Here is a 26,034-nt window from a genome sequence, read left to right as displayed (position 1 = left end):
GTTGTCTCCATTTGTTTTAGGTATGGGGGTCAATTTTTATCCCACACACTAACGGTGTGATTGTAGCGAAATTATATTTTTTAAACAAATGTTATATCTCTTTCTTCAATATTTAAACGCTCTAAATGTTTTTTTAAATGTTTTTGGGGGGAGGGTAACATTTTCAATAATAAAAAAAAAGTTAATTTTAAGTTAAATTAAGTTAAATTATAATATATAACAAGCATCTGGCAGCAAAGGTCCATTCCAGCCATAGGTTGTAGCAATCTGATTTGTTTTTAGTTCTTAAACAAGTTGTGTTTGGATATAAATTTAGATATGATGCCCCATACATAATTACAGTACATACTATGGTACTACAAAGACAAGACATAGAGTAAGATTTTTGTCACCTTTCAGACATTCCAATTTAATAATCCATTAAGGTAATGGGAAGAAATAAAGCACGTCAATAAAACCAACAGCAATAAATGTAAATTAACAGGAGTGAACATGGTACTAGAATAACATTTTGCAACAGCAAACTTGGCATTTTTGCAGGCATTAAAATTCAGAACATTCAGACAACTGAATGGCAATAAAGAGCAACATCAAATTATTTATTAAAAGAAACATGGTAAAAAAAAAAAAACAATAAAAAATTAACCAGAACAGTGAGAATGATACTAAGTATCATAGTCTTTTTTTCACAAGTTCACGCACATCTGGCTGAAGGTCATGAAAAAGGTGTGAGCCTCCACATGTTTTTTTTTTGTGCATATGCTGCCATTCACATCTTTTTTTACGGGGACACACTTGACACCTTTTCCTTTTTTTAATTAATTTCTGTGTGTGTGAGCACATGCATTCTGCAATGTGTTATAGTACCACCCCTTTATTTCTGTTTGTGTGTGTTCTGCATTGTGGTGGATTTAATAATTTTATTTTACAAATAAAACCCCTCTGTTTAATCCTCTTTCCCATTCATTTCCAATTGACCCCAAACAACATGAAAGGTACTTTCTTTTTTTCACACAACCGCACCAACAGAATCCAGCCCAGTTTTGTGTGTGTGTGTGTGTGTGTGTGTGTAGATAGGTAATGCCGCTGAGATGAAGGAAACCATGTTTTGTAAAGAAGCAAAGCTCAGAAAGGGTCATTTTTGACCCCAATCCCATACAAAGGTTAAAAAAAAGAAGCTAAAATCTGTTACAGTTGGTGAGTAGTGAATGGGGCCAATTTTTAGAGGGTTTAAAGACTGAAATGTGAAGCTTCTAATTTTATAAAAGTGCTTTCATTCTTCTGTAAAAAATATATATATATATATATATATATTTGATTTTTGCAGTAATTTTAGGGTTTGTTGAAATTACATCATCAATGGCAACAAAGATGTAAAATTGACTAAACACAGAAAAGGTTAGTAAGTGATTTTATCACACTAAAATCATGTTAATATGCATATTCATATTAATATGCATATGCATATTAATATGAGTATTTTAATGTTTATGGATTGTCCCCATTCACTTCTATATTAAGTGCCTCATTGTAACCCAGATTTGTACTATTAAAAAAAAAAAAAAAAAAAGGAGGGATGAGTCAACAGTAATATTTGTGGTAATCAATATTATGCTACAAATGCTGTTGATTGAACATGGAATATTCCTTTAAGAGAGAAAGAAGAAATTCAGATTGGGCCATACTACTGTGTTAACCTATATACAAAAATATGTTTTATAGTAATCATATTACTATCATTTTAATAATCTCATTGCTCAATGTCTAGTTAATTTTTTTTTTTGTATTTGAAGCTCTTCTGTTCATAATAGATAGTCCTCTTATATAAATCCCTGTTTGAGTCTGTTATATTAACAAGTCTTTACAAAGCTTTGTTCATTACTTAAAACTCACTTCTTAGAATGCAAGTCCTTATAAACTTTGCATATTGCTGTCCATGGTCCTTAGGTTTTAAGTGAAGGTATAGGGGTTGATCATGTTAGGATCAGTTTGGTTCAAGACAGTCATGACAATTAAGATGCATACAAAGCAATATGTTGTTGGTATTATTTAAGATCTTATTTTTCAAAAATTGCCCATAACTATCCATATCACATTTTGGTCTCTCCTTATTTTGAAGATATTCAGACTGACAATTTAAACTTATGCAAAACTTTATTTTGCACTTGAAACTATGGAGACCGCACTCATTCAGGTCTACTCAATGATCATTCACCACTCCAATAATATGCAAACCTTACAATACTATCCCAGGATACTGACAGTGACGTACCACATCTACAGCTTGCAAATACTGATAAGAATAAAATAAAGTGCTCGAATGTACAATGTAAAACACAACAGCAAAACAGTATCAATATAGTATAAAAGATCACAATCTAAATGCACATTTGTCCTTCAATACACAATTGTGAGCTGAAAAGAGAGTGGAATGTAGTACAATTAAACCACATCAAACATTTCACAGTTAAGTTAATAGAGGTTATACAGAGTTTTGCTTAAGTGGAATGGAAGTTTTTATGAGCAAGGATGAAAATAGTTAGTGCATGGATGTGTTTGTGTGAGAGAGGGCATGTGTAGTAAGTTTAAAATTGTTATTTTTAATGATAAAACAGATTTGCTGCTTTTTACCACTGGAATCAGAGATTTCACCACCTGTACCTGTTGTCCACTGCACCCACATGTAATTTGACTGCTCTTTTCTGACTCTTTACATTCTATTATACTGCATTATTATACAGTATCGTCTTTTTTTGTTTTGTTTTGTTATTGTTTTAACTGTGCACATCCACAGCACTATGCTTTACCGAACACAATTATCCATAGCCTGTTTGTGTATTGCAATACATCATTTGTCTATGACTTGTGTTATACATTTTCATACAACTCTTCAAATGCACATTTTAAGGTATCAAGAAACCTTGTCGTTATTCATTCTTTGATTAATTACACATCTAATGTTTCCATACACCTCATACCACCATCTTACACCAGGCACTTTACTAACATGAAGACTTTTATGATGCATTTGAATCAGAACAAAAAACACTAACCTACTAATTCACAAAATTGCTTAGAAATTGCTTTAGTGGGGACACCCCCCACTAAAAAGACAATTAATGTTTATGAGGAAGTAACCAAGTTTGGTGATGCTAACAAGCTCGTTGCTTTGAACTGCCTGGTGTTCAGTGCAGGTATAATATGTAAGTGGAGCGAATGGGCTAAGGGTTTCATACTGTTTCAGCTGTCAGTAATTTCCCATTTGGTTAAAAGATTCAAACATGAACACACATGCACTCCACCTTAGCAGGAAAATAGCAAAGTAATGCAAACAGACATATGGCACAACCTTATGGATTTGATGCCAAGTTGTGCAGCATCATTACTCTTGTTTGGCAGTGATATTAGCACCAGCACCAGTTATGCAATAATTGGTCCCATCTCGATTCTGTTCCCTCATCTTCTCCACTCTTCCTCATGTTTTCCTCTCAGAAATCATATCTAATGTTTCATGATTATCTACCTCATATTAATGCAATCAACTCTGTGATTAATTAAAAAATAACAGAAAAGAGTCAAGGAGCTGATTTAGGGGTAGAAGTTGAGGGCATTGTCTCAAATAAAAAACATTTGGCAACACACATGAGTACAACTCTTTAGAGAGATTGCCTCTGAAGCACCTCTGACTTATAGTGGCACTTCCTCTCTGTTCCTTGATTCGCTCACATTCTCATGAAAGCTGCCAATTGACTGAACCATATGAACATTAAGTGTGTTGCATGGTATTTGTGTGTAATTCTCAGCTAGGAGTGATAAAAAGTGTACTCTACACCACAGAGTCTCTGATCTCAGAGCCCAGCCGGACCCGTGGGCGAGGGCAAATGTCATTGAACTCCACATGACTCTCTTGGAACCCACTCTGCGGTGCTTGGTTGAGTGTCTGTGCTTCTTTGGTGTTGTGCTGCGTTAATGCATTTGTGCTGGTAGTATCTGATGGAGGGATTATGTAGCCACAGTTTTCCTCCAAGGTCTGGTAGCTTTTGTGGTCTGATGGGGAGGTTGGTAGCACACCACTATTCAGTGGAAAACTCTCCCCAGGCTTGACTGTGCTCTTCTGAGCTCCTCCAGTCTGCTCTCCCCCCCTCAGCACCTCCTTCATCCAGCCCCTGTGTCGGTATAACCAGGACAGTCCAAACGAAAGCACACACATGGCTAGCAACACACACACTACTGCCAGCTCCGTGCCATATGTCTTTACACGTTGTTGAGCAGAGCGTTCCGATTCACCGGAAAGGATGTCTGATGATACATCCTGGAATATCAGAGGTGCATCTATCCAAACTTTATTGGTTGTAGACTCAGATAAAGGCTCCACCATAACACAATAACTGGCCAAGAGTTGCCAAAAGCCATGCTCCTCTGACCAACACGAGAAGACCTCTTCACTGCCTGCTCGGCCACTGACTACCAATCCACCATCTGGGCTGCGGAACAGGAAGTGACCTACATCTGGCTTGTATAACCATTTTCTGTGGGCATGGTTGGAGCGAAGCTTGCATGGCAGTAGATGAAGAGTGTTAGCAGGGATGATGATTTGCTCACAATCAGATGCTTGGGAACTTGGGAACACGTGCAGTAACACTATAAAGAAAGCGTAAGAGAGAAATACATCAATAACCTCGTTTACACATGGTATTAAGATGCGTTTCGGGTGGGGCACAATGCCTTGTACACCTGGCATTAACATGAATCTCAATTGCACCTCCTGTGACCACTTGTGTTCAGATTTTGAAGGGGAGGGTCTCTGATTTCATGACGACATATATCTATCACTACATCGGTGTATTAGTGCATGATGATAAAGCAAATTTTCCCTATTATATTTTTATTTAAGTACAAGCATGACATTTAGAGCAGAATTTTCGGTTATTTGTACCTGTATAAACTGAGCAGATGTGCGTGCTTCTCATCTACACTCACCTAAAGGATTATTAGGAACACCTGTTCAATTTCTCATTAATGCAATTATCTAATCCAGTGGTTCTCAACCGGTGGGGCGCGAGTAGGCTACGATGGAAGGGAAAAAAAACTGGAAAAAAAAATAATTTTGGGGCACATTTTTTTTTATCACTAAACTACTGTCATAAAAAGTTATAGTTTTGTATATACATAACTCCTGAATAAAAATGTAAATGTGTTTGGACTGATTTAAAAAAAAAAAGTTTTGAACAAATTTGATTGGTTTGTCGATAGTGAGCGCAAATGCAGGTGATAAGCGCTTTCATTAAGCGAGTCATTGAGTCGTTCATTTAAACGATTCGTTCAAACGGCCGATTCATCAAGAATGAGACAGATGTTTGTGAATGGGTCATTGAATCTTTGACTCAACCGATTCGTTCACAACACTGAATCATTCAAAACACGATTGAGTATTGCTGTGAGATGCGCTATGGCAATGCTGTGATCTTTGTTTGGATTCATCGGATCTATTTTCGCTGCTAAAATAGACCAAAACAGTCATTATTTCGTCTAAAATGTAAGTGACTTAATATTATTAACTTGTTTGTTGGACTGTCATATGAAATCAGCGTCACATTTTCAATCGTGAGGGGATGGTAAATGAAGTGATGGTCAATTGTCAGCTCTCTTGGTCGTCAGGTCGTGTGATGTATGTTGCTGAACTGTATTGAAATGTTATAAATATAAAAACACCACATTTTGAAATTTAACTGCAGTATGTCAATTTAGTTTATTTGTGTGTGCTGCGCTCATAGACTTTAGAAAACGGCGCTCATTCGTTTGATTTCAACCTGTCTTTGCAAGGCCGCGAAACTCATATTTTGCTCCTTGCAGACAAAGTGCACGCCTTCACACAAAAACTAGACCTCTGTCATGGCCGCATCAGTCGAGGGAACTACGACATGTTCCCCAGCCTTGCAGACTTTATCACTGATGCACACACGATTTCTCCTCCCTATTTCAATCAGCGTCTGAGCACCTGTCAGCAATGAGAAAACAATTTGCGACGTACTTTAAAGAGGATTATCGCTCTTTTGCGTGGGTTCGAGATCCGTTTGTGTGCACAGCAAACGAGCTATCAATTGATATGCAGGAACAGCTTATTGAGCTGAAGAGTGACAGTAGACTGAAGGAACTCTTTAGCTCCTGCCCTCTTTCATCATTCTGGGCAGCATTGATGCAGGAATACCCTGAACTCTGTGACGTCGCCTTGAAGATTCTCCTTCCTTTCGCGTCAACATATTTGTGTGAGGCAGGATTCTCAAAAATGACTGCACTCAAAACGAAATACCGCAATCATGCACAAATCAAGGATGATTTGAGGCTATGTTTATCAAACATTGAGCCAAGAATTGAGGATCTTTGCAAGGCAAAGCAGGCTCAGGTCTCACATTAACATCACCTACCAGCAAGCTTCTGTAAAAAATGCAGATGATGCCTACTATTAGACCTAGTAATAATAACAATAATAAAGCATAAATTAATATCAGAGGTCTGGTGCCAATTCCCAATTATAGCAATAGCCTAGTAATGATAATAGGCCTACTGATGATGATGATGATAATAATAATAATAATAATAATAATAACAATAAAGCATGTAACCTCATATAATTATATAGCAATACCCTAGTAATGATAATAGGCCTACTGATGATGATGATAATAATAATAATAATAACAACAACAACAATAAAGCATGTAACCTCATAATTATACAGGTGAAACTCGAAAAATTAGAATATCGTGCAAAAGTTCATTAATTTCAGTAATTCAACTTAAAATGTGAAACTAATATATTATATAGACTCATTACAAGCAAAGTAAGATATTTCAATCCTTTATTTGATATAATTTTGATGATTATGGCTTACAGCTTATGAAAACCCCAAATTCAGAATCCCAGAAAATTAGAATATTGTGAAAAGGTTCAGTATTGTAGGCTCAAAGTGTCACACTCTAATCAGCTAAACACCTGCAAAGGGTTCCTGAGCCTTTAAATGGTCTCTCAGTCTGGTTCAGTTGAATTCACAATCATGGGGAAGACTGCTGACCTGACAGTTGTGCAGAAAACCATCATTGACACCCTCCACAAGGAGGGAAAGCCTCAAAAGTTAATTGCAAAAGAAGTTGGATGTTCTCAAAGTGCTGTATCAAAGCACATTAATAGAAAGTTAAGTGGAAGGGAAAAGTGTGGAAGAAAAAGGTGCACAAGCAGCAGGGATGACCGTAGCCTGGAGAGGATTGTCAGGAAAAGGCCATTCAAATGTGTGGGGGAGCTTCACAAGGAGTGGACTGAGGCTGGAGTTACTGCATCAAGAGCCACCACACACAGACGGGTCCTGGACATGGGCTTCAAATGTCAAACGTCTTACCCGGGCTAAAGAAAAAAAGAACTGGTCTGTTGCTCAGTGGTCTAAAGTCCTCTTTTCTGATGAGAGCAAATTTTGCATCTCATTTGGAAACCAAGGTCCCAGAGTCTGGAGGAAGAATGGAGAGGCACACAATCCAAGATGCTTGAAGTCCAGTGTGAAGTTTCCACAGTCTGTGTTGGTTTGGGGAGCCATGTCATCGGCTGGTGTTGGTCCACTGTGCTTTATTAAGTCCAGAGTCAACGCAGCCGTCCTACCGGGACATTTTAGAGCACTTCATGCTTCCTTCAGCAGACAAGCTTTATGGAGATGCTGACTTCATTTTCCAGCAGGACTTGGCACCTGCCCACACTGCCAAAAGTACCAGAACCTGGTTCAATGACCATGGTATTACTGTGCTTGATTGGCCAGCAAACTCGCCTGACCTGAACCCCATAGAGAATATATGGGGCATTGCCAAGAGAAAGATGAGAGACATGAGACCAAACAATGCAGAAGAGCTGAAGGCCGCTATTGAAGCATCTTGGTCTTCCATAACACCTCAGCAGTGCCACAGGCTAATAGCATCCATGCCACGCGCATTGAGGCAGTAATTAATGCAAAAGGGGCCCAAACCAAGTACTGAGTACATATGCATGATTATACTTTTCAGAGGGCCGACATTTCTGTATTTAAAATCCTTTTTTTAATTGATTTCATGTAATATTCTAATTTTCTGAGATTCTGAATTTGGGGTTTTCATAAGCTGTAAGCCATAATCATCAAAATTATATCAAATAAAGGCTTGAAATATCTTACTTTGCTTGTAATGAGTCTATATAATATATTAGTTTCACCTTTTAAGTTGAATTACTGAAATTAATGAACTTTTGCACGATATTCTAATTTTTCGAGTTTCACCTGTATAGCAATAGCCTAGTAATGATGATAGGCCTACTACTACTCATAATAATAATAATAATAATAATGCCTGCAAGCTCACATTAGAAGTCAACAATAAAGCGCGGGGCGGGGGGCACTGGGGCCCCAACTGCAATGAACCAGCTTTGGGGGGCCCAGCTTGCAAAAGGTTGAGAACCCCTGATCTAATCAACCAATCACATGGCAGTTGCTTCAATGCATTTAGGTGTTGGTCCTGGTCAAGATAATCTCCTGAACTCCAAACTGAATGTCAGAATGGGAAAGAAAGGTGATTTAAGCAATTTTGAGCGTGGCATGGTTGTTGGTGCCAGACGGGCCGGTCTGAGTATTTCACAATCTGCTCAGTTACTGGGATTTTCACACACAACCATTTCTAGGGTTTACAAAGAATGGTGTGAAAAGGAAAAACATCCAGTATGCAGCAGTCCTGTGGGCTGAAAATGCCTTGTTGATGCTAGAGGTCAGAGGAGAATGGGCTGACTGATTCAAGCTGATAGAAGAGCAACTTTGCCTGAAATAACCACTCGTTACAACCGAGGTATGCAGCAAAGCATTTGTGAAGCCACAACACGCACAACCTTGAGGCGGATGGGCTACAACAGCAGAAGACCCCACCGGGTACCACTCATCTCCACTACAAATAGGAAAAAGAGGCTACAATTTGCAAGAGCTCACCAAAATTGGACAGTTGAAAAATGTTGCCTGGTCTGATGAGTCTCGATTTCTGTTGAGACATTCAGATGGTAGAGTCAGAATTTGGCGTAAACAGAATGAGAACATGGATCCATCATGCCTTGTTACCACTGTGCAGGCTGGTGGTGGTGGTGTAATGGTGTGGGGGATGTTTTCTTGGCACACTTTAGGCCCCTTAGTACCAAGTGGGCATCGTTTAAATGCCACGGCCTACCTGAGCATTGTTTCTGACCATGTCCATCCCTTTATGGCCACCATGTACCCATCCTCTGATGGCTACTTCCAGCAGGATAATGCACCATGTCACAAAGCTCAAATCATTTCAAATTGGTTTCTTGAACATGACAATGAGTTCACTGTACTAAAATGGCCCCCACAGTCACCAGATCTCAACCCAACAGAGCATCTTTGGGATGTGGTGGAACGGGAGCTTCGTGCCCTGGATGTGCATCCCACAAATCTCCATCAACTGCAAGATGCTATCCTATCAATATGGGCCAACATTTCTAAAGAATGCTTTCAGCACCTTGTTGAATCAATGCCACGTAGAATTAAGGCAGTTCTGAAGGCGAAAGGGGGTCAAACACAGTATTAGTATGGTGTTTCTAATAATCCTTTAGGTGAGTGTATAACTGCATGTTTATATTATACGTTTTGTGAAGTTCTTGTGCATGAATACTGTATGTGTGTGCTTTTTTGCTTTTTCAGTTGGGACAGTTATTTCTCGCACATAACCAAAAAAAGTAATTCTTATTTTAGCGCAGTGGTTGATTGGCAGGTGAGTGGGGGGTGCTTTGTTGCATCAGGACAGATTAGCGTTTACACCTCAAAATGGATGTTGTCACACACATTTTTGACTACCTCCATGTGTTTTTTCCTGATCCTATCGCAAACATTTTAGACCACCTATACACCTGCATTTAGCACTGACCACTTGTGATTGGATCAGCCTAGATGCATCTTAATACAAGGTGTTAACAGGGTCAATGATTAAACAGTATTATATGTGCTTGAATGTATTTATTATGAGGATGTGTAGACTTGCAGGTTTACCTTTGCTCTCAAAGTCAGCTTTGAACTTGGTGCTGTTACATTTTGATGAAGTGTCTGCTTCCTCAATGTCCTGCTGCCAATTGCTAAAACAAAAAGATGGTAAAGTACTGAATAAAAAAAGAAAAGAAAAAAGATGATTTCAACAGCAGAAATGGACTGAAAGAAGTTAAGAAGTTACGTTTGTGGTGGGGTGCGTGTGACGTCAGTGCAATGTGTGCCAGTCCAGGCACAGTATGGGTCTTTGGCTAAAATACACTCCCCACAGTTGTTATGGAAACTGCAGTTTGCTACTGGCAGCTGCACAATACCAGAGTGTGACGACACAAATAATAAACCCTGTTTGTTCAGAGAGAGGACGACAAAGAGACAAAGAATGTAGGAGAGATAGTGTAGTGATGTACAAAACAAAATTTTCAACATCGTTTGAACCACTAGTTGGTCTTAAGGAAGCCCTATATAATTATGCTGATTTAGGGTCATATCCACCAGAGACAAAAATGTAGATGTGCATTATTAGAAATAGTCATTACATCAACATTTGAATGGACAACCATATATTTCCTTCTTATATTTCTTAATACATTTTGAGTGGATTGCTTACATTCCAAATTAATTTATGATGCGATAACGTTTGACAGTTTAACAATGGAAGAATAAAAACTACCCTTAGCCTACCTATGATTTATGATGCTGGGCAATCCTAATAATTTTTTTAGAAGAATCAACATACATACATATACACATATATATAATACACACGCACATGGGCAGGGGTCAGTATGGTATGCAGACGGTTGACAACAAGCCCAGAAACCCACTCCGAAGGCATCCCACACAACATCGTCCTCCCATCTTACTTGCAACATAAGTGAAATGCAGGACTGTAAACATATACTCTTGGCTTAGATGTTGAGGCTTACAGATGCTTTTTTAAATGGTACCGCATTGTACTCGTGCTACTACTAAACTTTAAAGTCCAATAGTACTAGTCGAACAAATACTATATGGCAGCTTATCCGTTAACCGTCTAAATCCCTAATAAAAAAATGTATCCGTCAGTTTGTGCAGCAAGTCAAGCCTGACATAGCACCATCAGCACTACAAATATTGAGTATTAAAGAGGCCCTATTATGCTTTTTGGAATTTTACCTTTCCTTTCATGTGTATTATAGCCGTTTGTGTTGGGTAGGGGCATTACATTACGTTTGTGTAGCGTTGGGTTAGGGGCATTACATTTCCGACACACGGTTGACCAATCACAACAGACTGGGCCAGCTGACTAATCAGAGCAGACTGGGCTTTTCAGAAAGGGGGGCTTTAAAGAGACAGAAGCTAAAACAGAGCGTTTCTGACAGAGGATGAAAAGAGATGCTGTACAGTATGAGGAAAATAATGTGTTTTTTGAACATTAAAGCATGTAAACCTATTCTAGTAGACCCCTAAAAAAAATGATGACCTGTAAATTAGCATAATATGGGCTCTTTAAGGTGGAACTAATCGCTTGTACAACCCATGCATGAAGTGTTTTGGAATCTGTTTGAAAAAAAGAGATTATTTTTTAAATTACACGTCAGCTTTAAAGGGCATTCACATACCACACATTTTAAAACTGCTGTATTTTACAAAGCAAAAGACAGTGGTGCAGAATGCAGAGGTCTTAAGATGAGTTTTTACACATACACACCTTTGTTGAGTCCAGCTCAATGTGTTGTACAGGTTGTGGCTCTGGGAACAAACTGATCTCCTCAATAATGTGCATTGTACCAGCCACATTCACAGCCTTTTGCAAACGTCCATTATCTGGTTATCATAGAGCACAGCGCTCAAAATTAACAGCCAAAGACAGAGAAAATGAACACCAAATTACAAAACATACCTGTCCCAATGAAAATCACATCGTAAACCCTTTGGAGGCCTTGTACGCGGTGCACAGCGATTTGTGTGTACTGTACAGAGTTTGTGAACAGCACAGGCTGGCTTTTGATTGGATTGTCCATCAGGAAGTGGTCTTTAACAAAGTTTAGTACCTTATCTGGCATATCTAGGGACGACTCTATTCCCAGCTGCCTTGAAGCATTAGTAATACACTGTAAAAAAGAAAGAAATACACATTGTGTTCACAAAGGGCTTTACAGATATTGAAAGATTCTTCACAGAACAAACCAGCTAAAGTGTATATGTGTGATTGTTTATGTATTTTTACCATTCCAGGTCGTGGTTCAGGTACAGAGTGAGTGTGTGTGTACCACTGCTGTGTCTCTCTGTTGACTTCTTTGTAACGGCCACTAAAAGCTTTCTCAACCTGATCCATGCTGAACACGCACACAGCCGAACTGCCTGCCAAACCTTTGCTCCTAACACACACACAATGCAGTGACTGTTTATTTAATCTGTAGCAACAAATTAGTAGTAGTATTTTGAATTGTTTGGTCTTTAATACAACACACACAGTATTTTACGAGCTTAAAGAGGGTTGAATAGTTATAGTATATTAATCAATTCCCTTCCATGTCTATCTTTGTTTTTGTACTCACCACTGAGAAGTGAAAACTGCATAGAGGAGAGTGTCTTTCTTGTGTTGTGCTGAAAGCACATATACATCCTGGATGATGTTTAAAGGAAAGCCATCATTCGGTAGAGAACACAAGAGCTGAGCTTTCAGAAATGTGGTCCACTTCTTCTGCAAGACTCTCTCCCCACCCTGATCCTCCTGAGGTCATACATACAAACCCACATAACAGTTCAGGAATAGCCTCTCAAACCAACATATTTCTCTAAACTTGACTCAATTTATAGCTGTAAAATCTAAAAGACCACTAGGGGGGCTCAGAACTCTAGCCCTGATGTCCAAGCATCCATCTCACCTAACAAAAAGAACTGTGGTATATGCACCATATTCATTTACCATAGTATTTAAAGTTGATGTCAGAAGTTAACATACACTTGACAAACATGTTTTTTACATAAACAACAACATAAAACTCATTTTTACCACACCACAGATTTCATATTAGCAAACTATAGTTTTGAAAAGTTGTTTAGGACATATACTTTGTGCATGACACAAGCCATTTTTCAAACAATTGTTTACAAACAAAAAAGTTTCACTTTTAACTGACTGTATCACAATTCCAGTGGGTCAGAAGCTTGCATACACTAAATTAACTGTGCCTTTAAGCAGTTGGAAAATTCCAGAAAATTATGTGAAACCTTTAGGCTAATTGGAGGTGTACCTGTAGATGTATTTTAAGGCCTACCTTAAAAAACTCAGTCCCTCTTTGCCTGACATCATGGGAAAATTAAAAGAAATCAGCCAAGACCTCAGAAAAAATTGTGGACCTCCACAAGTTCATCTGTACAAACAATAGTACACAAGTATAAACACCATGGGACCACGCAGCCATCATAGCGCTCAGGAAGGAAACGCATTCTGTCTTCTAGAGATGAACGTAGTTTTGTGTGAAACGTAAATCCCAGTACAACAGCAAAGGACCTTGTGAAGATGCTGGAGGAAACAGGTAGATAAGTATCTATATTCACAGTAAAACGAGCCCTATATTGACATAACCTGAAAGGCTGCTGAGCAAGGAAGATACCACAGATCCAAAAACACCATAAAAAACAACAGTTTGCTAGGGCACATGGGGACAAAGATCTTACTTTTTGGAGAAATGTCCTCTGGTCTGATGATTTTTTTTTTTAACTGTTTGGCCATAATGACTATCGTTATGTTTGGAGGAAAAAGGGTGAGGATTGCAAGCTGAAGAACACCATCCCAAACGTGAAGCATGGGTGTGGCAGCATCATGTTGTGGGGGCTTTGCTGCAGGAGGGACTGGGGCACCTCACAAAATAAATGGCAGCAGTGTCACATGACGGCATTGAGGATCAGACGTGTGAACGGTGAGCTCTGCGCACTTTGCTAGTTTTAACACATTTAATGATATAAACCAGAGATTCGATACACACTGTTCTAGGAGGACAATACGTCAAATAATTCAAAATCCTCAGGTTCTGGAGACATTAAAACACACTTACGTGCTCAAGCTGACACCCCCGAGAGGCAAAGCATCATTTAAACAAATTCAGACATTTGTTTAAATGTTGCTTCGAGCATATGGCTGAACCCAAAGTTATGTATTAATAAAAATACCTTTTCTGCTGGACAGAGTGGATTGTGAGGGAGGTTAATACACTCAGTGACCTATATGAGAGTGGAGTGTTGAGATCCTTTGAAAAAATGGTTCAACATTTTGGGAATCCCAGGTCTCAATTCTTTAGGTATTTACAACTGCCTCACCTGCTTTGTACTAATTTTGGGAGTACCATACAACCCCTAAAGCGACAGATACTCTGGAAGTGGCGATTACTGCTTTTGGAAAAGGCCATGAGGAATCAATGTATAACTCCCTGCAAATTCAGAGTTTGGGGTATGGGGCTTTAACTTCTCTCAAGAGATTATGGGAGAAAGGTTTTAACTTGGTATTGAAGGAGGGAGTGTGGGCTAGGATTCTAAAAAACATGAAGTCTACATCTAGAAATGCAAGGGTGCACCTTATGCCATTTAAAATGTTATATAGATTCTATTGGTCCCCCTCTAGCTTGTATAGGCTGGGTCTTAAACCCAGGGTTGTAAATGTATATAATTTGATTCCTAATATATTTTTTTTATTTGTTATATGGAATCAATAGAAATTGTTAATAATAATAAAAAAATATATAGATGGCATTATGAGGAAGGAAAATTATGTGGATAAAGCAGGCGGAGGTGGTACTATACTGATTAAAAAAGTTACATTAAAAACACGTAAATGTTGGCTTTGCATTAATACAATCCTAATGACCTGGCAACTGAATGCTAGTGTTAGTTTTGTCATCTGTTTTTAATTTAGTCTTAGTCCTGTGTCAAATGTCCTTTTTAGTTTTTATAATATTTAGTCAACCTTATCCTATGTTTTATTTTATGTCAAGTTTTAGTTGACAAAGTCTGGGCAATTTAATGTAGTTTTAGTCAATGAAAACTGTTGACATTTTTAGCCATAAGAGTATTATTGATAAGCATTTGTCAATCTAGTCTATCCAAAACCTAATATAGATACACACACACCACACACACACACTTTATTGTTGTTGTCATTTTAGTGTTATTTTTCACATAAGATTGATCTTATCATGATGATATCATCAATAATGCAACTTGTTGCAAGCTGCAGACAGCGGGGGTGGGAGACGAGCGTCTCCATATTAGAGTTTGCATCAGCCGGCAGAACTTTAAATCTCTCCCGGTCTCGACTCCCGCTCAGATTGTGTCTCTTCCGCGACTGGTTGAAGCGGCTCTGACCGCACAGAGAATGACAGTTATGGAGTTTGTGTTTATTTACATGTCATTCTCCCGTATTATATGAAATTTAATTAAGGATAAAGATATATCGCCAAGCTGCAGCGCTCCTCTCCTCTCGTGTGTTATCATTATGGTTTTATATAATCTCAAGTTTTGTTAAATGACATCAAGCGACTATTCGACAACGGAATTGTTTTATTATTATCGCTGATATTTGCAGTTACAAACGACAATCCACAGAGTGCAACGCTTGCTAGTATTTTCCATAAAGACATCCACCAGAGTTTTGTAGACAGCCAGAGTTGGCCGCCTAGTAATTCTCTATGCAGGAAAAACCCTGTATAGTGACAACATTTTCTGGAAATTTCTAAGCCACGGTTAACTTGGTGCATGTAAACTTCTGACCCACTGGAATTGTGATATTGTGGGAAAAAAGTAATGCTGCAATTAAAATTATGGATGCATGTAAATCTACTGTATTAGTCCTTTAAAACAAAATTAGGCACATTTAAAAACCATAATAGGTGCTCATTAAAAGACAACATGAAACTAGGGTGACCAGATGCCCCGGTTTCACAAGGTATGCCAGTGTCCTGGCAATTAATTAATTTTTTCAATATATTTCAAGGTTTCTGCTGTAAGGCTCAATGGCTATAAAGTATAATTTAATCTCCTTCTAAATACTGTCATTGGTATTTTTGTGGTTCTCAATAGGTGGACACTACAAAAAAGAAAAGCTGTTTCTGTGCAATTGTGAGCTAGCTGATTTGCCAAAACGTTTATACTAGTACATCTTTTAGCAAATCACTTTGCAAAGTATCTGGTTGCCAAACGAATAACTTCACTTGTGCTCTACTGCTACCTGCTGTCCTATTAGTTTAAACTGGCTAAACTGAAGAAATGCACCTCCCACAAAAATTCTCAGCGATACCCTCCACCCACTATGTGTTCCAGTTTAATAAATAAATCAGGTCATCATATATAAATTAGCACTGAGAACCTATTTTACTTTCGTAATTGATCACATTTCCATGTGAAAAAGGACATTTAACAAGAAAAAAAATTATGACTTTATCCACTGGGAATTGATCAATCAATCTACAATAGAGATATCAATAGAAATGTAAAATGTTGTTTCAGAGGTGGAGTAAGTTATTAAATAATTTCAGATTTTGAAGAAAAAAATCTCTTTGGAATAACATGTACTGATGAATCATGGACATTAAACCAAGGAACATGTAAAAATAGTAATTAGACAATAACAAAATGGTTTGTGTGTATCAGTATGTGCTTTTTCAAGTTCATGCCAACTTTATCAATGCAGTGTGAACTGCTTAAATACTCCATCTTACCTTACACACACGTGCAATCCTGGACACTATGGTGCTATCAAAGAAGTCAAACTCCTTCCCCATCTCACTGAAGAAAAAGTAGACCTGATCATCACCCCTGTCGTTGTCTATACCAGTTATATGAGCGGAGGCCACAAATGCTGGATCTGAGAGATTTAAAACAAACACACACAAATTATTAACGTTTTCATAAAAGTGCTCAAAAATTTAAAACGTTTCTTTAACCTCAGTATCAGTCAGTAATTTTCTGTTTTCAACAGGCATGAGAAAATGGGGTTCCGCAATCACAGATGCTGGCATTTGTTTTTAGATATTTATCTCTTATGAGGTCCCTTGTGAGGAAGTCTGTGTGTTTGTGTGTATTTACCCTGGAGCCAGTTGAGAGAGTTTTCGGTTTTGAGAGGAGTGCCAGACCCAAGACTCCTATATATGGTGGGTTCATTTCCCTGGAAGTTACTGACAGTAGCAGTATACAGCTCCCCGTCTGTCAAACAAGAAAACACACAAACCCTCATTAACATGAGGTCAGTATGTACATTGAACATAAAGACTATTGGATATGCAATTCAAAGTTATGGGTATGTTTTTTGGGTATGCATGACACAGTTGATCATGTGATTCTGCTCAACTGACTGCAGAACTGGGTCGGTCCATCAGGCGCTGTCTTAGACTGCTTAAGTTCCTACTTAAGCAACAGGGAATACTATACTGCACTGGCTACTCACACATCCAAATATCATGTGATATCTTGTGGTGTCCCTCAAGGCTCAATTTTGGGTCCTTATTGTTTTATTATTTAACTTATATATGCTTCCCTTAGCTGGTGTAATTAATCAAATTCCTTTCCAAATTTCCAAACATTTCCTTTCATCAATATGCAGATGACACTTTATCAACTTTATCTTTCACTTGCACCAGATGCCTACAATTAAATTTCCACCCTGCTGGACAGCATAGAGAACATAAATGTATGGATGTCACAGAACTTGTAAAACAGCATGTTATCACTTCGCAGTTCTTTTCTGCACATCATTCTGCCCCCTTCGGCATATCATGGCGCCGTTTTGCGGCCCTCTTCAGCCTTTCGTGGCCCGTTCGACATAATGCGGCAGCCCGTTTCAGCTTACCGCTGGCCCAACACGAAAAGTCCTGAATCTCCTTATGGCCAGTCCGCCCCTGCTCTGATCCCTTCACTGGCTGCCTGTATCCTTCAGAATTTATTTCAAGATTTGCTTAATAGTCTTCAAGGTACTGCTCCTAAATATACTCCAGCAAGATCACTCAGATCAACTAATGGCAACATTTTGGTTGTATCAAAAACACGTCTAAAAAGCTGTGAATCAGCCTTCAGTCATTAAGGTCCAAAGCTGAGGTACTCTCTCCCTGACAACCTACAAGCAGCTGACTCACTTTGCACTTTTAAAAAAGGATCTCAAAACACACTTGTTCACTAGGGATTTCCTTGAGGATTTTATTTTCTTATTCTTTCATTTCAATTTCCGTATGTATGTATTCTTTTCTTTTTTGTTTCATGTGTGTGAAGGCATACATACATGTATATCTTCTCTGTAAAGCACTTTGTAGACACTGTTTTTAAAATGTGCTATATAAATAAAGCATTACTTACTTAATTACTTATGTTTTTGCATGAGTATACTCACCCACTATAGTAGCGGCAGATTTATATTCTGGATTAAAAGGGCAGCGTCCACGTCCATCCTCCATAACATGCTCACCCTGTTCATCTCTTTCCAGGGAGAAACTTGAAATGTTCTACAAAAATACAGGAGAAACGCAGACCTTGATCAGTTAGGAGAAATGACACCAGACACACACACACTGAAATAAAGATTTAAAAAAATGTCTCACAATATAAGCGCAGGTGGGGCTGAAGGCATATGTTCCACACACATACAGATGTGTGCTGTTCAGAGGAAGTAAAATCTTGATGTAGTTGAAACAGTCAGTCTGAAACACATAAAGGACTGAGATTAAGAGATCAAGTATCAATTAAACATTCTGGCTGCCACCAAAAACTATTTTGATGGTTGATTAATCTGAGATTTCACATCTCGCCCAATGCATCATTTAAACAATGCGCAAATTTATGTCTATTCAATGCATGCAATGGCTTACAATGATTTTAAGTTTCAACCTAAATTAATAAAACTTTAAACAACCATTTGATTGACATGCATGCACATCCTCTACAAAGTATTTGAAGTTTAATAATGACAGAGACGTTTAATTTCTCACTTGCTGTAATCAATGATGTAATTTGCTGTTGATTATATTGTTCAATATATTGCTTCACATTATACAAATAATCACTTGAACACAAACACACCTGAGGGTCCTTTCCCTTGAAGCTGCACTCTTTCCTCTTCTGTTCTGGAGTGCTCCAAGTGAGCTGCACAAAAAATTAGGAGTAACTTCAAACTGAGCTCCTAAACATAAGTGTTTTCTACTAACATTTCCACAAGTGCTTACTGTTCTCTGTAGATACGCTGCGCTGATGTTGTCCAAGTTGAGAGAGAATATGTTCTCCCTGGCTCCCACGTAGAGCTTGTGTTCCTCTGGGATCAGCAGAAGGGTTGAATAGTTATATACACCATCTACCGAGAACACTCTCACTGATCGCCCTTCTGCATCTGAAACACAGCCAAAAATATTACTTAGTACATACAGCTTAAAACCCCTTCATAAAAAACAAAAGCTCCATATTCTTCACAAAACTTCATGTTGCACAATGCACACATTCATTTTCAACCTCATGGCCCTTTAGTCTGAGTAAATAAGTCTTACAGTACATTAAAATGCATCTTACATTCCTCAAATGTCAGCTGAGCTAACCCTTGGAATGCATCTCCAAAAATATTAAACTGCACAATCCTGTCATGTAAACCAACCCTTTTTAAATTATGTCAGTTTGCATGTCCAGTTGGATTTCTGGCAAGGCACATAGGGTCGCTAATATCAGTGTTTCCTGATGTAAAATGTTTTACAAGCTGTTTTTTTTTTTTTGTACAACTATTAGATTTTCATTTTCTACCTATTTACTAGTAATTACTCCATTTTTTTACTCAAGTAATTTTACCAAGACAGTATTTTTATGTAGAAAGTATGTAGTAAGGCAGCCAGGGTTTGCAAATGGTAATAATAGCTCTTGTAAATGTTTACAATCAAGGATTAAACCCTCCTGTGAGTTTGGCTAAAATGAGTGAATGCAACATTAGAACAGTCTGGTAATGGGTCTTTTGGGATTAAGAAACATTATGGCAGTTCAAGCTGTCCTAAATGTGAGCTAAGCTTTTGCAGATGAGTGAGTTGAGGTAGTATGATTATAGAAGAAGCCCTGTTGGCCCAGATTACCTCAGTAATCATTACAGCATGTCAAACAGCATGTCTCCAGACAGAGCAATGAGGACAGAAACATCTCAAACAGGCACACACAGGAAATAATCTCAGAATTAAATTCTTTACAAGACTTTGTCAAAATTTGGACTGTACAAATTACAACGGCCCAATGGTTGTAATGCAGATCGGCTATTGGTGCTTGCTGACCAGTTGATAGCCTTGGCTCGCACTTGCCTAATAGTGGAAAAGGAGCTATTTAGTACCTTGATATTATCACCTGATACCAACCACTGTCACTGGACCATTTGGACATATTCACTTAGGGGTGTACTCACTTTTGTTGCCAGCGGTTAAGACATTAATGGCAGTATAGCTGCTACAGAAAATGTACATTGTTTTAAAGGAGTTTTAGATATTTACAGTATATTGGGAAAACAAGCCAAAACAAAAACAAATTAAAAGGTATTTTGTTGCAGCGTTTAATGGGGTGAAGACTACCTCCCTCACATTTCTGTTCACTTCAATCTATCTTTAACACACACAAAAAACAAACTCTCTCTTATTAATAAAGCTGCATCCTGCCATCACGATAAGAAATGCAGTGAAACATATCTTATGCTACAATAAGTTGCGAGCCATCACGTTATAATCTAGCTGCAGCAAGCATGCACTCGAGAGACAAGTGTCCCCGCTACAGAGTTTGCATCAGCCGGGTGCATTTTCAATCTCTCCCCCTTAGAGCGGTCCATTCGCACAACTCATTGAAGAGGTGCTGACCACATAGAGAAAGGCCAGTTTCGGAGTTTGTAGTTATTTCAATGATCTGCTTCCATATTATTTGAACTTTAATAAAGCTATAACACATTAAAACTGCATTTAAGATGTAACATCGGGGTGTTTCGATACGCAAGTTTTGCTTCAACGGAGCGGCGGCTCCAGCTCCACTTATTCCGAAAGTGCTTCTGTATTTACTTATTTTGTATTTTTGCATTATAATTCCTTCATACTTTGCGATCTACATCACCTGAAGCTGTTTGGAAAGCTTATAGTGCATCTGGACTGTGAGCTGTGTAATTCTTCCTCTCCTCAGCCAGACACGAACTGCAGTGATGCTCTCGCGCATCATCATTAGAATTGAAAGAGATCTCACGTAACATTAAATCAGCTCAAACGACTATTCGACAATCACATTTTTTGACAACAATTTTTTATTGTCGATGATGTCAATAACGTCGACTAAATGCTTCAGCCCTATATTTTACATGCGTGTTTATAAAAAAGGTATAGTTTATAGTGCATGTGCTTTTCCCACTGTACTCTCAGAAATGTTTTTTTGACATGTTGTTGGGCTCCATCCTATGACATTTGTTATTTAGTCTCTTAAACGCACATGCGCACTTCCAAAAACCTATCAGAACGATACTTATGTGTTCACATGGCCACATAAGCAGCTTTCTCAGGGAGAAAACTAGGTGTATTAAACCACTTTCTCTTAATCCCTTAAATGGTGTAAGGAAATCGCTGGTCTTGTTTACATGACGTTTCAGAAAGCAGATTTCTGTAAACACCCTGGAATAACCCACTTTCTTAAGTGCATGTTAACGTGGTCAGTATGTGGTCCTGAGCATGGGACTTAACCCCAGGTTGCTCAAGGTGGTACTGTCACTTTCTTAACTGAAATATAAATTGATTTAAAAAGCATCTGTTGATCGACAAATAATTAATTCATGCACTTACTGTATGGGAAACTGATGCGCGCTGTGATATCATATTCATTTGCCACAGTTGCTTGTAAAACTCCAGCCAAAATAATCCATGGGGTCAAAAACAGGTGCCAAACAGGGTTTGTGGTTTCCATGGCTTCTTGTTTCCATTGAACTTTATATTTGGTTGCCATGGCTACTGCTTTGCAATTGAAGATTGTTATATTGCAGGGATCTTCTGTATTTAGGATGTGATGCTTACACCCTGTTGATTGATGATGTCTATTAGTTATTTCACTTCTACAGAGACTGTGCCATATTTCAATTTTGTCCTCAAAGAGTTCAAAGGTGATCAGATATCAGATCCTCTAAGGCAACCACACACTTGTTATAAAGGACACATTCCTCCTGTTAGGGACTATCCATTAGACTTTCTGGAATCTGGAGAGGGAGAAACAGAAGCAGATTTATTCACATGATTAGACTGACTGAGAGTGACTACAAAGATTAAATATATTTTGCAACAACAATGAGTAATAACCACCCACAGCTGACAAAATATGAAAATCCAAAATTCGGCCAACTGTCTAACAACTGACTTGTTAATTACTGGGGTCGACAACTAACATTAATATTTTTAGTGGTGATGGTTTCACGCACAATACTTACAGAGCATTTTTGCATGATGATTATGAAAATTGGTAGTTTTGCACATCCCTAATTTAAAGGACTAAATTCTACTAACAAACATATGACAGAAAATACTGTATGTTTCCCAAATCAGAAATGAGTGATCTCTACATTCGCAGCACATTCATCAGTGTTCAGTGGGAATCTAATGTCCTCCTCTGCATGACATTATCCAAACAGAATTTGGAAATGCACCAGCTCCTCCCTTTTGGCCAGATCAGCTTTTAAGGATGGTATGTCCTGAAAACAGGAAGACTGTGTATTCTCTGTGGCCCCAGATAAAACACACATAATAATAAAAATGATAATACTGATTATCTCACGCTGTTTCTGTCTCTTTTTAAAAAAAAATTATTGATTATCCACAGTCCATTCCTGAGAACATATTAGTTGCTTATTGTGTTTTCTTGTGCACGTCAAACCATTTAATAGCCCAAGAAACCAGAGTTTTTCCTGCATAGAGAATTACTAGGCGGCCGCCTCCATCAAATTTCATACCGTCTCCGGCTGTCTACAAAATTCTGGTGGGTGTCTTCGTGGAAAACACTAACAAACGTTGCACTCGGTGGATTGTCATTTGTAAATACAAATCTCTGTGATAATAAGGAAAAAATTCCGTTGTCGATTTGTCAATTGATGTCATTTAACATAACTTAACATCATATAAAACTACAACGATGACACGCGAGGAGCGCTGCAGCTCGAGTGTCTGATAGAAACACAGATCACAGCTTGGCGATATATATTTATTTCATCCTTAAAGTTCAAATAATACGAGAACGTGACATGTAAATAAGTACAAACTCCAAAAATGTCGTTCTCTGTGCGGTCAGAGTCGCTTCAACCAGTCGCGGAAGTGACACAATTGACAAATGCTTATCAATAATACTCTTATGGCTAAAATTTTAACGGTTTTCACTGACTAAAACTACATTAAAAATCCCAGACTTTGTCAACTAAAACTTGTATAAATACTAAATATGATAAATACTAAAAAGGACATTTGACACAGGACTAAGACTAAATTAACAAACAGCTGACAAAATGAACACTAGTATTCAGTTGCCAGGTCATTAGTAGTGTACTAACGCAAAGCCAATTTACATGTTTTTAACGTCACTTTTTTTATCAGTATGGTACCACCTCCGCCTCATTTTGAGCCAGGAAAAACCCTGTTTACATGTACAATCATGCATAGATGTTTCAAATCAAATTCTAAAAGTGTATAGACATCAGTTACAGGTTCAAAGCAATAAGATACGTGTGCAGACATCAGATACAAGTGCACACACGCAGCCACTGTAAAGCACAGTGCAACTTCCTTGTGTGGAGAAGATATAATTCTGCTGAAATTCAGAGTCAGAATTAGAAATTTGACTCTTTTAATGATTAAAGATTGAGATCAACATAAAACATGCTGCTTGCAGATGAACAACAGCTAAAGCAGCCCAATCACATACCCATGCATAACAATATGGCTCTATCAATAACTCAAGTTACATGGAGAACTACCCCATTTCTATACCTGTGCTAATTAAAAGAATCCCAGATCAATGTTGGAATGACCTAATCTAGTGCATGATATCAAAAGATGTGATAACAAGGGAACATATATAATGTCAACTCTGAACCTGATATTTAAAGACTTAAGTTGATGTAATTCCTCTCTCTTTAATAGCATGTACAATGTCCTGCACTGAATGATTTCTTTAAATTGCAACCATGAGAGCATTGTAGACCATCCAAAGAAGTTAATAAAGAGGTCAGACACACATTTTTGTTATCTTGTACTTCAAAAAGATCACTGAGATATTCAGTAAACTTTACGAGCTGTCTAATGTCTTTACGCTAGCTCTTTTATGATAGTAACGTGAAGAATCCAGAACATCACTGGCCTGATTCCTTTTAATTCTTCCCTTGCATGGTGAATCATCTCTAGTGCAAAAACATTAAATAAAGGTACCTATCAATGACTTGCACCAAACTTCCCGAAAGGTTAGGTAAGTTCAAACAATGGATCGGTTCATATTCTCAGCAGAGGATCTTTCCTTTTCCTGTCCACACCAGTTTGAGGTGTGACATGGTGAAAAAAGTCATCCTCTGACAAAATGATATGCCAAAGGTAGAGCTGGTCACCGTTTGTTGACTCCATACGAACACAAAAAAGTCGAACAAAAACCACACACTATCTTTAACAATAAATGACAAGCATCAAACACTCATTTGAGAAGGCAAACAAGGTATTCGTTGTAAACTTTTCATAGTCTTTGATCCAAATGGCTGATGATGCTCTAAAGGAGCAGAACTTAAGTAAACAACAGATCTGCTTTGATGTTTTACTTGCAACCACTGAGTTCATAATTGCTTCAATTTGCATCTGTTTTACAGTAACACTCAAGCTCCAATCTGAGATTAACAATATTAGGAAATATCACCAAATATTTTTTTTTTTTTTTTAAATCAGCAACTAAATTAGCACTTTGTGGACACTTGTTTTGATTATTAAGTTCAGTTCTGTTGTTATATGCTAATCATTATCAACTCCTCTTAAGTAGGAGGATAATGTAAATGTCACATGGCATGAAGCTAAACAAAGCTCAAAGTCCAAACGATGTAATTATAGATGATGCTACTTCTCGTTTTGATAGCATCATTAAAACAATGGTAACACTTTAAAGTAAGGTTATACATCAGTTAACAACATTAGTTAACATGAAATAACAATAAACAATACTTTTCCAGCTTTTATTAAACTTGGTTAAATTCAACATATAGTAATACATTTTTTAAAGTTGTATATGTTAATAATGGTTAACGCACTTCTATGAACGAAAAATGAACAACTGTCTTTTTTATTAACTAACATGAACAAAGATTAATAAATGCTGTAAAAATATATTGTTCATGGTTAGTTCATGATACCTAATGCATTAACTAATGGAACCATATTGTAAAGTGATACCAACATCATTAATTTTATAATAATTGATTTATTGTAAAACTTTTTTTTTTTTTTTTTTTTGTCCCTTTATTCTCTTTTTTAATTTACACGTACTTGTAAGATGCCGTACTTTACTTTGTGAACTACCCAACACCACCTTGGAGCACATTTCCACCCACCCCCAACTCAACTCACCCTCTACCACAAACATACTACACACACGCAGCCTGAATCCAAATACACCGCAAGTGACAAAGCGCTTAAACCAAACATAAATTAATAATAGGGCGATATTATAAAGTGATGTTTTGCTAGAGGTGATTTTACGCATAAAGCATTCAACAGTTTACGATGAACCGTCCTACATATTCTATGAACAATACTAAATCCTCGACAGCACCTCTTTGAGTAGAACACTACCCCCTAACTTATTGTTTATTCGTGCAACTTACCACACCAGCTTGATGTCATTACATCCATCTCCGATGTGAATACCAGTTGAGGTGAGTTTGAAATGAGCCATATGATTTATATTCCAGCATGTTTCCTTTCAGTCCCGGTTAACTGTATTGAAATTCAGCCGCTGGATTCTTC

The 26,034-nt window shown here is 37.9% G+C and overlaps 1 protein-coding gene across 2 annotated transcripts; it reads right to left on the bottom strand.

Moving 5' to 3' along the window:
* Position 1: 1 nt before the first annotated feature.
* Positions 2–26,034, bottom strand: sema4bb (sema domain, immunoglobulin domain (Ig), transmembrane domain (TM) and short cytoplasmic domain, (semaphorin) 4Bb). 2 transcript variants are annotated; one of them, XM_052151775.1, is made up of 15 exons: positions 25,893–26,034; positions 21,844–22,250; positions 19,240–19,400; positions 19,097–19,159; positions 18,619–18,717; positions 18,411–18,522; positions 17,117–17,233; positions 16,750–16,895; positions 12,592–12,767; positions 12,261–12,411; positions 11,934–12,144; positions 11,742–11,857; positions 10,236–10,393; positions 10,058–10,140; positions 2–4,641 (listed from the first exon to the last, which is right to left on the bottom strand). In XM_052151775.1, the coding sequence occupies exons 2-15, from the start codon at positions 22,001–22,003 to the stop codon at positions 3,827–3,829; spliced, it is 2,568 nt and encodes an 855-aa protein (XP_052007735.1). In that variant the 5' UTR covers positions 22,004–22,250; positions 25,893–26,034; the 3' UTR covers positions 2–3,826. The 2 variants fall into 2 exon arrangements, with proteins under 2 accessions (XP_052007735.1, XP_052007728.1); XM_052151768.1 differs by lacking the exon at positions 25,893–26,034 and adding an exon at positions 22,479–22,617.

Source organism: Xyrauchen texanus, chromosome 2 (assembly GCF_025860055.1).
Source record: "Xyrauchen texanus isolate HMW12.3.18 chromosome 2, RBS_HiC_50CHRs, whole genome shotgun sequence".
In the NCBI taxonomy this organism is placed as follows: Eukaryota; Metazoa; Chordata; class Actinopteri; order Cypriniformes; family Catostomidae; genus Xyrauchen; species Xyrauchen texanus.
This window is presented reverse-complemented; position numbering and strand designations above follow the sequence as displayed.